At 38.5% G+C, this 13,430-nt stretch overlaps 1 protein-coding gene across 1 annotated transcript in view; it reads left to right on the top strand.

The window, feature by feature from the left end:
* Positions 1 to 408: 408 nt before the first annotated feature.
* scamp1 (secretory carrier membrane protein 1) overlaps positions 409 to 13,430 on the top strand; it is a 48,361-nt gene continuing 35,339 nt past the window's right edge. Inside the window, exon 1 of the mRNA XM_088629611.1 lies at positions 409 to 618. Within this exon, the coding sequence (XP_088485737.1) occupies positions 562 to 618 (57 nt within the window). The 5' untranslated portion in view covers positions 409 to 561. The remainder of the gene's footprint in view (positions 619 to 13,430) is intronic.

Genomic DNA, 13,430 nt, shown 5'->3' with positions numbered 1-13,430 from the left:
CCAACTCCTCATATTCATCAAGTTGTTAGTATCTTGTTGATTCGATGGAAAATAATATGATAATTACAATTCATTCTAATAATGTATTAGAAAATACGAAGACAAACTGAGAGTGGGTAAAGAGTATAGAAAAAAACAGCATAACCGTAAAAATAAATAAACTGTCCAAACAGTTAAACCACCAACATCCAGGTTACTTCACAAGGAGAAACGAGCCCAACTGAGAGTGGGTAAAGAGTATAGAAAAAACAGCATAACCGTAAAAATAAATAAACTGTCCAAACAGTTAAACCACCAACATCCAGGTTACTTCACAAGGAGAAACGAGCCCAGCTCTAGCCTTTGAAGTGTGGCGGAGATCATGACGTTATGTGGCGCTGTGCAATTGGGCTCGGACATCACTTCCGTTCCTGCCATTTTGCTACTCAAGCTGTGAGCAAGCTGTATTGCTACCGCAGCGGCTGAAGAGGGGGGAATAGCCCTTCAGTTTTTTTTCTTTAAAATTATTGGATAAATAAAACACTAAGGGCAAGAGAACACTGAAGACAACATCAACGCAGAATGTCCGATTTTGACAGCAACCCGTTTGCAGATCCGGACTTCAGCAACCCATTTCAGGTAAAAGGCAGTTCAAATTACTTACTTAAATTATCATTGTTTCTTCTCCACTTCGGTTAATAAATATACTACTTTTGTAGATCGATGTACAAATCAATATAACAATTAAGTTTTTGCTCCCTGGAGTTATTTATTCTAACCTTTTAGCCAGATCTTGGGCATCTGTTAACATGGTATGGGTGATGGAACTCAGGTTATTGCATTTGTTATTGTGTATTTGCACTAGTGATTGTGTCTTCTAGAGTGGCGGAGTAGGGAGGCTCTCCTTTCGATAAGCTAAGCTGAGATCTTGCACACGATGCAGGGCCTGTAAGGCAGAATGATATTTAGTCACAAATAGCCCTGCATTGTTGTCAAATGGAAATGGACATTAGGATTCAGATGCATTTATTACACTATATAAACATGTTCTGAGGTGTTTGAGGAAGCAGCATTGACTGCTAGGAAATTCCACAGCGACTGCAATATGAACCCTACATATAAATTCGGGTATGATTTATTTTAAAAGGAAATATCAAGCTTATTAAAAATAGCACTACTTGGCATGTGCAGATATTGAAATGGAAAGGCGTGAACTGTTTTTGTCTCAATTGAGCCCAGCATCTCTGATGGGGAAAAAGAGAGAAGTGCTCGCTGCAGTGTGTTCCTCAACGTTTCGGTCCATTAACTTTTCTTTCTTCTTTTCTGTGCAGTAACGTGGGAGTGTATTGACAAGCGCTGCTCACAGAAATTGTGTATCGCACACCAGACTGTTGTGTGTCAGTTACAATACTGTAGTTATCCTCTCGAAGCCGACTAACTTAAGTCATGCCCATTTGTTTTGCATAGCATAACACAGTGCTTTCAGTGCGAGGACAAAGACTCGGCTTTTATTTTGTACATGCCATCATATACATGGCATATATTACAAACATATATTATAATGTTTGTTTTTTTTCAGTTTGATATCTTCGACATTCAGTTATTAGGTTAATTTTAACACGCGGTGGGTGAAACCCCTTTCCCCGTTATCTCCCTGACAACCCTGGTCTTGGTAGAAACAGTCGATCACCACACTGTAAAATAATTAAATGAAAATGTGGTTTTATTCCCGGTCCGTGGTTGTGTGCTGTTGGAATGATGGAAAATTGCCTGTTTGGAATATGGTGACGTATTTGTGAATTAGGATCCACACATATGTCATTTTAACAAAGCTGTTGCTTATGAATCCTCAAGCCTTTTAAATATCTTTTAAAATATGCAAAATTGAAAGAAACATAAGCTGTATGACAGTAGCACGTACTGCATCTAAAATAAAGTATTTAATGCTTGGTGTATGGTCCTGAACTATAAATTTCATCCCATGTTGAATTGAGGCAATCTTATATCCATGAACTCTAGTGCATTAATAATAATTACAAGCAGGTCAAACATGTTTGCTGATTTGATTGTACCTTAAAGACACCTTAAGGCGCAATAGTCAAAGTTGTTACTTTAAACAAACTTTCAATTTCATCTCGTGCAGTGGTGCATGTTGCATTTTGCACCAAGAACTGAGGGACCTATCGTTTGCATGCTTTTATTGTGAGACCTTGCGGTGTTTGTTTTTAAGACTCAAACTGCACTCAAGTTTAATTTCCATCTTTGTGACCCGCAAACCACAACATTATGTAGTTGTGTGAGCAACTTCCATATAGGCCTGGATGTTTTCATACTATACTGTCTTCTAAGATCTTTTATTCTTTAAGAGCCTATTAGAGCAGTCTTTTTGTAACAGGAGAACTTTTTTTGACATCCTGTAACTGTCTGCTGTATCTTTTGGGAGTGCCAAATTTCTCTCATGACCACCAGTAATTGGTGTTTATAAACAAAAGGAAGAATTTGTTTTGAAGGCAGCACAAATGTACAGATTTTAACACATTCCTTGCTCATTTCCTGTTGCACGTGCACATTTATCACACGGAATTTCTCTTTATAGTCAAGTGAAACCTATTGTCAAAAGGAAAAAATATGTACACACAATAATGGTGCAGAATTGCATTTTCTTTTGAGGAGAGATCTGTGCCAGATCTGTTACAGGTGCTTAGCATAGTTCCTTTTAATCTTGTACCACACAAGCCTTTGTGATTGATTTTTGTAAATGTTTTTACAGAAGAGAAAGCATTTAACATTGTGGAAACCGCTTTATTAAAGTGACAGAAGCCTTTTTTCCCCACAGTAAAATCTAGCTCTGTGAAGAGGCACATAACTAATCTTTTTCAGTGTTTTATATATTTGTAAACACTTTCAGTCTTCATGTTTTTCATGTCTGCAAGCCTTCAGATGCAGCAACAACTAATTGACGAAAGGGCGCATAATTTCATAACTATACAGGTATCATGCCTAATAGGTGAAAAAGTATTGATTACAAATACAATTATTGCTGTTGACAGCAGGATTCTCACCATGTACATTAAAGTTATTAGAATGGAGAAACTAAGCAAGATTCAGCTTGGTCAGTACTGCGAGAGTAGAACACAGGAGAATGAAGAAAACCAGGTTGCTCCTGCCAGTGGATTTAGTGGAACAGAAGATGGCACTCTTCTTTCTGGGCCAGAGTTTGCAAACCAGTGCTTCAAGATGGTGACAGGGCATACAATACCATCTTAGAGATAAGACAGAAGCTAATTAGTACCCTCTGGTCACTAATGATCCCATGTCAGTTCTAAAATAGAGTAGGGGTGTTAACCTCTGTGTCCTAGCCAAATTTCTCCCTGGCCTTGTGCAGTCTGGTCTCCCTGAAGTTTCCCCTCAGTTCAAGTGGTGGTGAAGTAATTTTCCATTATCTATCTGATCTTTCGTGTGGGTGCGTTTGTCTTTTTGGAAGGTTAACCCACGTGAGAGCTGCACCCAGGCGAGTGGTGAATGAAATAGGTCCCCCTGTATTGAAAGTGCTTTGGGATGCTTTGATATAAAAAACTCCATATGAATGCAAGGAATCATTATTATTAACATGAAAGGCGCAGATGGTGCACTCAAATCTCATGTTATCCTCACTCTCCAAAGCAGGATATTTAGGAAAGGTTAAAAAAGAAAAGGATGAGGTTAGTGTCTCCACTGCATTAGCTATCCAGCTACATAAAGAGCTCAATGTTTCAAGATTATGCACTCTGAAACTACATGGTTGGCAATTAAGTAAAGGTAGAGAAGGGAGCCCCAAGTGGTTTAAACTGTTATAGCCTATGCCTGGAGTAATACTACTACTACTAATAATAATAATTAATAATTGCTTACACTTATATAGCACTTTTCTGGACACTCCACTCAAAGCGCTTTACTCCCCTCCACCACCACCAATGTGCAGCATCCACCTGGATGATGCGACGGCAGCCATAGTGCCCCAGAACGCTCACAACACATCAGCTATCAGTGGGGAGGAGAGCAGAGTAATGAAGCCAATTCATAGATGGTGATTATTAGGAGGCCATGATTGGTAAGGGCCAATGGGAAATTTGGCCAAGACTCCGGGGTTACACCCCTACTCTTTTCGAGAGACGCCCTGGGATTTTTAATGACCCCAGAGAGTCAGGACCTCGGTTTTACGTCTCATCCGAAGGACGGCACGTGTTTACAGTATAGTGTCCCCGTCACTATACTGGGGCATTAGGACCCACATGGACTGCAGGGTATGCGCCTCTTCCAGCAGCAACCTTAGTTTTTCCCAGGAGGTCTCTCATTCAGGTACTGACCACCTGCTTAGCTTCAGTGGGTTGCCAGTTGTGAGTTGCAGAGTGATATGGCTGCTGCCATGCAAAAGTAGGTGATGAGAACATCATCCTGGATATCCGCAACCAAATAGGGCTGCACTTTTCGCCCTCTGTAGCCTGGAAACACCTTTGAATTTCTCAATAACTGGATAGGTGACAGTGTGTGGCAGTGAGTCCAAAGACTAACCAGAAGAGTGCATACATGAGTATAGCTTTGTCAGTTTTGTCAGCTCTCTGGGCTGATGCAGTGAACTCGTGCCTTTTCTGTTCTGAAATGTTTTGTGGGGGGGAGGAATTGATCAAATGGTTCAACGTCCTGGAGGATGTGTGCCTTAGTTCCTATTTTTGGGGTACAGTTGGACTGAATATTAGTGGATCCAAATGGAAGCATGGAAAGAAAACAAAATGTTTAGTTTAAATGGAAAGGTAGTGGACATGGGGGTGTGCTCTGAAGACTCACTGAAGAATTATTAGGCATTTTTGAGGGAAGAAGATGGGGTGGTTTTCTTTCTTTTGCATGACTTGGGTAGATAGTCCAAGTTTATACTGTAGCTGAAATTTAGACTGTATCCAGTCTGCACAGTGCCGCAGGAGTGAACTGGTGAATTGACTGAGCAGGTAGCTAGCTGGCTCTAGCGCAGGACTGTGTACTGTGTCACAAGATCCCGAATGGAAGGTTCATGTATCATTTAGCATGGCATTTTATAGTTTACAATACAAGAACTGAGTGTCAGGCCTCTGCTAGGATTGTAAATAATTTAAACAGTTGATTAATCTAAAACAGTACTGAAAAAGTAATAGTAATTTAATGAATAGATTTTATACAATCCCCAAAACACAGTTGAAGAATAGCAGACAGTGGATTAAAAGTAGTGATAATAATAATTTGGGATCTACATCATCTGCAGCTGATGTGCCTAGGCCTTAATAATGAAGAAAGAAACCATCTACCTGCACAATCAAATTACAGACAACCTCGTCCTATGCAGTAAAAACAACAGAACAGGGTGGATGTTCACACATGAACTCATTTCTTTATGCACGTTTATTATTTATGTTTTTATGAGTGGTTGGCAGGAGGATGATTGTGCTTGTATGTTCCTAGACTATCCCCTGCATTGCCTTCATTCTAGAGGGCATTAGCAGTAGGCCCACGTGCAGTTCATCGGCCTTCCATTCTCAGACAGGGGCTCTAGATTTTATGCGTTCTGAAGCAGGAAAGCTCTGTTTATGTGCAGTCAACAAAATCTTTACAACTGCAAGAAAGTATTACCGTGAGGAAGGTATTCAGCAGCCACTATTCCATGGCAATAAAAATGTGCTTTGAATTTGGCTTTGCAAACCAAATTTGCCATAAAACATTGTGATGCACTGCTCTGTGTAAGTAGGCATATTGTAGATAAAACCCGGGCTTTGGCAAATCAAATTGATTTTTCTTAGGCTAGCCAGGATTTATTTTGCAAATAACATACTAGCCAGGATTGATTTTGCAAATACATTTCCTTGGTTTGATCTGAAACTATATCCAGTCTTTGCCTTAGAAGTTATATTAACTAGCCAAAGGCTTATTCAAATATTTCACATATACTGTAGACTTTTTTATCTTTGACCAAATAATCAGCGTTCAAGGGAACTCACCAGAGACTATTTCTTCCATGAATCGCATTAAGCACCCGGCAGATCCGCTTTTAAAATGTATCACTCGTATTTGACCTCACGAAACATAGCGTTTAGGTAATTTACTAAGTGAGGTTGGAGTTAACCCTACAAAGTACTCAATAAAGAAATGAAAGCTTCCTTGAACTTGAGTCTCACAGCACCCTGACAAAATACTGAACCTACTAAACTGTGCTTTTCTAGAGCAAGACAAATTATAGCACTAAGGTGGGTGTCAGGATTGTTAGCTGTTTATTTGCAACATAGACCCCAAATGTTAAACGTTGCATGGTGTATCTGGGACTTCTGCCTGTCTGACTTCAGGTTGCTTAAAGCTGCTGTTTTGACTTGCCTCACTGCGAACAATGAGAAGTTGGGGTTTTTGTTCCTAGTCAATTCTTTGGGATTTCAGAAGTGTTTCACTGGGTGAAAAGAGGACAGATCTGCTTTAGCTGGGCAGTTAACTGGAGGGTCAGGTTGTGCAGATACAAGTGGAGGCTGAACATTCATTATTGAGGGCAAAAAACATGTGCAGCATGCACAGAATGTTCATCTCAAGGCTTGTACAAGTTGTGGGAGCTATGAAATGTGGAGAAGGGCACTAAAAAGATGTTGATTTCTGTGACATATTCCAGAAGAGACCATTTCCAACTCAAAATGAACTTACACTGCATCTCAGCAGAAAGCCGGGCAGAATCAACCAGTGAGGGAGAAAGTGTCTGCTTGAGATAAAATGAAAGAGCCCTATCTTCTATCCTGAGGCGTTTGCTGCTTCTTGATAATTGGAGATTTTGGCTAAATGATAAATCAATGTCCTACTCTGTACCCTGTAGTTTCATATGGACATAAGAAAGATTACAATCGAGACGAGACTATTTGGCAATTAGTAGCTAACTGATTGATCTCCTCTTCCTAAGATTGAAAATCTGCATTAAAGTGCCTTGATTCTCGTGGCAGTGCTAGAGTAAAGCATAAGTAACAGTATTTGATACATCGTTTTTAGTACAACCATCTTTGTGTGCTAAGATAGTAAATGTCTTTCCAATGGACATCAATGGGGAGCTAGATGTCAGTGTTGGGTAATACAGGAATACAGTAGCTGTTCATGATAACTCCCCATTTTGCTGCTGTGCTGAAGCTTAGTGCAAGTACTGACATATGTTGATGCAGTGAGTGCTTGCTGATCGTGCTGTTTGACTGCAAATACAGACAGCATCTGAACAATAGTAATTTTCGGCCTTTATCTGTACTGTGTTTATTGCATTGTACAGCTGATGATGTCATTCTTAAGATCAAGAAAAATATCTTGCTTGAAATGGAACCCCGAACTTGGGAAAACTCTAGCATTGATATGTAAAAACATCATTCTAAAAGTGACAGAGCAGAGCTGTAAGGGCAGATTGTTCAATAAAATCTTGTTCATTCTTTGAAAGAGGAAACCGTCATCTGTGTAGAGTTACCAACATGCTTAATTAGTAAGTGTCATCTTATAGATGCATGCACCCTTCCGGCCTGTAAGCAGAAAACATCCAATGTGTTAATGCGACTCTTTCCTTGTAAGTTCCTGTATCATACTTTTAAAGAGGATCTGATTCCCTTAGTGAGTCAGCTGCAACCAGTCTTTTACTCTGTAATATTTGTGTATGTATATGTGGTACAGTATTTAGTTACATTTATACCTAAGTTAGTATAGCTAAAATATGTCCAACAGACACACATTCCATTGCCACAGGTATGTTTATTTTTTATTATCCTGAGTTATTTTATCCTCTACAAGTCTGAAAATAGAGCATCAAGTTATAACCACCCACGACAAAATAAATTAGATTTAACTGTTTACAGAGATATCAAAGTGGGCGTGAGGTTTTGTAATCCAGTGCTGTGCGTCAGTGCAGTGGCACTGTGGAGTGAAGGTCTTTTGAAAATGTCAGACTCAAATTAGCATCCTTTAGCCCATATTCTTTCCTACTGGTACTCATCTCAGTTCTGAAGTCCAGTAAATCTGGGTAATAGGCTAGGTCATACCCAGATTTAAAGTACTGCAGAGCATAGTAGTACTTGTTAAGCCCATGGCAGTGCAAGCCAATCAGATTGTAAAGCTCATCTGCTTTCCAGTACATTTCTGTTTGATATAAATGTTTTCCTCTTGGTACAGAACTGCTGCCAGCACACATCTCTTATGTGTGCTTATGAGGGATGCAGAGATTTTTACTTGGGTAAGAACACAGTTCTTAGTCAGTTGCTCATAGCTGTCGGCTGATAAGGTGAGATCTGCAGTGTAAACACAGTTACTTTAGAAGGAGGAACATTTTATAGCATTATGTTTACGTCAGCACAGAAAGAACGCCTTTTTTGGGGTTGAACATTTTGTGGTAGGATGCATGGGTTATAGTATAAATGTTCAGCCTGTCCTTGGGTTTTGCAATTTGCAAATCAGCAAATTGTTAACGTGACCACATTGATTGCTGAAAAGCAAACAGCATGCTCTGACACAATACTGTTTTTTTTAATTTACATTGCCTTTGATACCTTATCAAGAAAAAAAATAAAACAAATTGAATGAAATAAAATAAATTGGCCATTTGAGATTTTAAAGATAAGACCCCTTCTTAGCATTTTTGGGGATTTTCCACAGTTCTGGGCTTGAGCTAAATAAAGCCCTTATACAGTTGCGGAAATCTTACTCTTAAATGTAATTGTCTGCTGTCAGAATTGATTGGTTATCCTTTCTTGATTTAATTACATTGCATTTGTCACAAAAACACAGTTGGCCTAATGATTTATACAATTTATGCTGTAAATGTAGTCTGATATTTCTTTAATGATAATGGATATTTTATCACCATCTTATTCAACACACGTGATAAAGAATGACTTCATATAGCATTCAGGAGTGTTATGATATGTTCAAAAGCTGTAATTCATATGGTGCAGTTGAAATGATTTAAGTCGATTCCTTCCCATCTCTAAGTTATACATCTCTTAAGTTATGTGAAACAACCCATTTAGTTTATTGTTCATACTCACTGAATGAACCAGTCTACTGATGTTGTATGTCCCAGTATTCTTCAAGGTTAATCCCTTATCCTTTGGAAAATACAAATATATATTCTGTCATTGTTTCATAACAGGATTTTTCAGTTCAGGAACAGAGATGCTATGTTGACTAGGTGACCCTTCCTGTGATCCTTGAACGCCAGCAGCATACAGGATATCCCTTGGTCACTGCCCTGCTTACTAATAGAGTCCCTCTGTCTCAGAGCTTGTTCTCCATGTTACACTGTGTCAGTCAGCAAAGGGGTCTATGCAGTAGTTTTCCCACTTGGCCTGTGCTGTGGGAATAAATAGTGATGTCCTAGGTTGCGGTGTATTTTTTTTATGAAGGCTACTTGACTGCATCACATTTTTTACGTTTCACTATATTACTATAGGTGTGTGGGGGGGTTTCTATACCAGTTAGCCTAGGAATAGTTGTTTCAAACAGATTATTTCTTTATCGCAGATACAACATAGCATCTTTTTCTCTGCAAGTTGCTATTGCTTCCTAGTTTTTCACAAGATGGATTGTGATACCTAGCTGGTAGACATTGCTCTGGGTGCTGAAGACCTGCTGCTCTTTCACAGAAGACACAGTAAACCAGGCCTATCATGCAAGTTCAGGTTACCAGGACAACCAAGATGACCACATCCTTTAGCAAATAAAACCTCAGAAGCACATTACTTTCCTGAGGCCTGTGAATATCATTCAGCTAAAGAGAAATCTAATGGGAAAGGAAAGTTGAATTGTCAAGTTCTTTTGCTGCCATTGACAGTGTTTTTACCGCCAAAAAAAGCTTTGGGGGGTTTTTGTGAATGGTGGAAACCAGTTTTTGAAATCATAAGAGGGAAAGATGATTTAAGCTACAGTGCAATGGGCTGGAAATACGGTTTGACTGATTTATAAAAGGGCCTTTGGACAGCTGAGTGTTACACAGCACGCTGGGCAGTTACCTCACTGTACTAGATGGACTTCCAGAGTGGGAGTCTTCTGGCACTGCACTGTGTAGTTTATGCTACCAACATGACCACATCCTTTATCATACTAGTCACAACACAGCTGACTTTGTATTGCTGCTACACTCATGTAGTTGATCTCTAAAACAGAGTGGTAAGATTTTGTGATATTGTTTGGAACATCTTTGCTGAAAATATCCAAAATGCAAAAAGTATGCCTTTTTGTCAAACTATAAAAGCTTGATATGAAATGAAGACTTTGTAAATTGAAAGTTTGAAAAAAATTTGACTATGACGGATTTCTGTCCAAATTACCAAGTCTTTGGCATTGAAAATGTCTTTCCAAGTGAAAGCTAGTGATGTTAGAATTCAAGAGGGATAGCATGAAGCCGGTTGTAACTGAGATAATGTTGTGGAGTGTACTACCCTTAAACCTACAGTATTATGTTGTATTGCTCTGTTAACATATGCAACAGCTGAAACAGGTAAAGTCAGTTAGTGGCCCTTAGAACTCAAGCATTTCCCAGTTGCTGTGGCATTAAGCAGACCAAAAACCTAAGACGCTTCCAGAATGGGTAGGAGGAGGTCCATTTGTTTTGCTTAATTCTTTGTCCTTGAACCTTTCCTGTTATTAAATGCACAACAATATTAAACAGATCAACTGTGAGAACTCAGTATACAAGGTCAATAACCATAATGTATGTTATACAAAAATAATGTTTTAGCCTCTGTCTTTGGTTTTGTGACCACTTTCATTGGTTAAACCATTGCTAACACAAAAAAACAAGTGACCATCTTCATTTGCCAAGGGCAAAGTTAATTTTTTTAAATTTGCATTGCATAAAGGCTATTTGTTTTTCAATTTGTTTTGCACTGATAAAAAAAAGGCAAAACGGGAAAATGTATTTTACTTTTAATGCGAGGTTAGGTACTGCAAATAGTACATCTCTGAGATTCTAAAGCTAAGAGCCCTTATCCTTTTTTTTAGATTTAGGAGTTTTGTGATAAACATAAATCCGTTATATTTCAGTTTAAAAGGCTTCCTCAACTTGTGGATGTGTGTATTTTTTTAAAGTTTCAACAAATTTTCTTGCTTTATGTTTGAACCTTTTTTTTTTCTTTTCAGTAATTACTTATTACTTAATAATAAGCCAGGGAAGCACAGTGGTTGGCAATGCAGCCTTGCTGAGCTCCTGGATTCAATTCCGGACATGGGGTATTCTCTGCATGGAGCTTTTATGTTCCTACAGTGATTGTGTGGGTTTCCTCCCTCAATCCAGAAACATAGTGGTATGTTAATAGGGGTGGTGCGGTGGTTCTGTGGCTAAGGATCTGCGCCTGTGGCTGGAAGGTTGCCGGTTCCTATCCCGCGACCAGCAGAGGAATCCTACTCCGTTGGGCCCCTGAGCAAGGCCATTAACCCCAACTGCTCCAGGGGCGCCGTATTAAATGGCTGACCCCGTGCTCTGTGCCAAGCTTCTCTCCCTGTCTGTATGTCTCATTGAGGGCAAGTTGGGGTATGCGAAAAGACAAATTCCTAATACAAGAAATTGTATATGGCCAATAAGTGATCTTATCTTATAATTGGCTTCTGGGAAAATTGGCCATGTTGTGAGTGAGCGGATGTCTGTGTCCAGGGTGTATCCTGCTTTAAACCTGTTGCTTGCTGAGATAGGCCCTGGCACCCTGAATTGGATGAAACACTGAGAAAATGGATGGATAAATGTATTCAAGGTCAGTCTTCTGGATAATTTTATTCCTACCTTTGTTTTTGTTGTCTGTTCAACCAATTCAGCTGGTTTAACCTTTCTGACACAGAGTGTCAAACATCAATCTGCAAAACAAATGTAGAAATAATTTTATTTGTACCGATTTTCAAAGGCTGCTCAGCAGAAGAGAAAAGGCATCAATAGATGGAAGTATGAATATTTGTTTTATTAGTTCTGGTTAAGGTTACTTTTAAAATGAAATTTCGGGTGAATAGAACAATGTGTAACCCAGATACTGTATTACAATTTATATTAAAACGATTAGCGTTCACGTGCACATCCATAGCAACACAGATGTTAGTCACTCTGTTGTAAACTACGTTTTCCTTTTTATGTTGTAGGTATATAGCAGCTACAGAATTTCACTGTCTTTAAATTATTAACATTTTAAGGTGATTTCATAGTGTGGGAATTTTTAACATGGCATAATTAACTAATATTTTTAGTGAATGTCTGGACAGATATCAGTTAATCCAAGCAGTTCACGTAAGCAGCATTAACAGAGACTTTAACAATCCCTTATTTTCCATGTAATATACAGTACATAATAAAATATTTTGGTATTTTTCCTTAAACTCCAACAGAGTCAATGTCTTTTAACAACCTTTAAAAAGAAAAAAAAATTAAAAGCCTCAACAAAAAGACAAAACAAAAGATAGGATTGATGATCAAGAAGCTCTTTTTTATTTTATGATTTCATAAAATAAATAAACCCAACCTTATTTAAATGAGACTGAAACCTTGTTCTCACACATAATTCCAAACAACCATTGTCTTCAGTATGTATGGAAGGTGTGATTTGTCAAGCTGTAAACGAAGTAGGGTGTGTCCATGTACTAGAAATTCTGGTAATTCCGTTAACTGTGTGACTAACGTGTCACAAGAACTGTGAAAAGTAAAAACAAAAGTCCAAAGAAGCAACAACAAAAAACCACCAGCTGAGGTCTGTAACAGTATTTTAATAAAATAAAAAAACCCTACAGTAAAAAAATCTACTCTCGTAAGTCATTTTAAATTGTCTTAAACCATGAAGTAAGGCACAGAAACCATGGGACATACACTGACCATGGGACAAGTAAAGTGCTTGAAATGGAAGTGAAGTACTAAGAAAGCAATTAAACAAATAACCGTTTCTTACAAGCTGTTGCAAATACCTTAAAGTTTTTGTTGTCCACATGTTCACAAATTATTCTTAATTTCTCTTGCTATTCACAAATACCAGACTCCAGAATTTCTTCTGGTGCAATAGCCCTTTAATCTCTGTATGGATATGCTGGTTAAATGGTATTGTGGCAGTGTACTGTATGTCTGTGGACAGCTACCAGCCTATCTGATGGTATTGTGAAGATTGTAAACCTGTTTCTGAATAGCAATGTTTTATGTGCCCGTACAACTTTAGCAAACCAATGAAAATAAGGGATAGTTAAGGATAATATATGAGTGTGTGAAATAGTGTATTTGTTTTGGTAACTGTAAAAATATTAGTTTTAAATCAATTAGTCCTCAAGGACTGGCAGCAAGTTTCTTTTTTGAATAATTGAATTCTCATGACTGATTCATGATAGGCATGTAATGAGTCTTACTGCTCAGGATTGTAAGTAGCTATCAAAGTAAACAGAAGGGATCTGGGTTTTTACATTTACTTTTTTGAGCTGTAAGTCAGGTTTTA

The sequence above is a fragment of the Lepisosteus platostomus genome, chromosome 4, assembly GCF_059453375.1.
Source record: "Lepisosteus platostomus isolate fLepPlt1 chromosome 4, fLepPlt1.hap1, whole genome shotgun sequence".
Classification (NCBI taxonomy): domain Eukaryota; kingdom Metazoa; phylum Chordata; class Actinopteri; order Semionotiformes; family Lepisosteidae; genus Lepisosteus; species Lepisosteus platostomus.
Note: the sequence above shows the minus strand (reverse complement) of the source record. Positions and strands in the feature narration are given on the sequence as shown.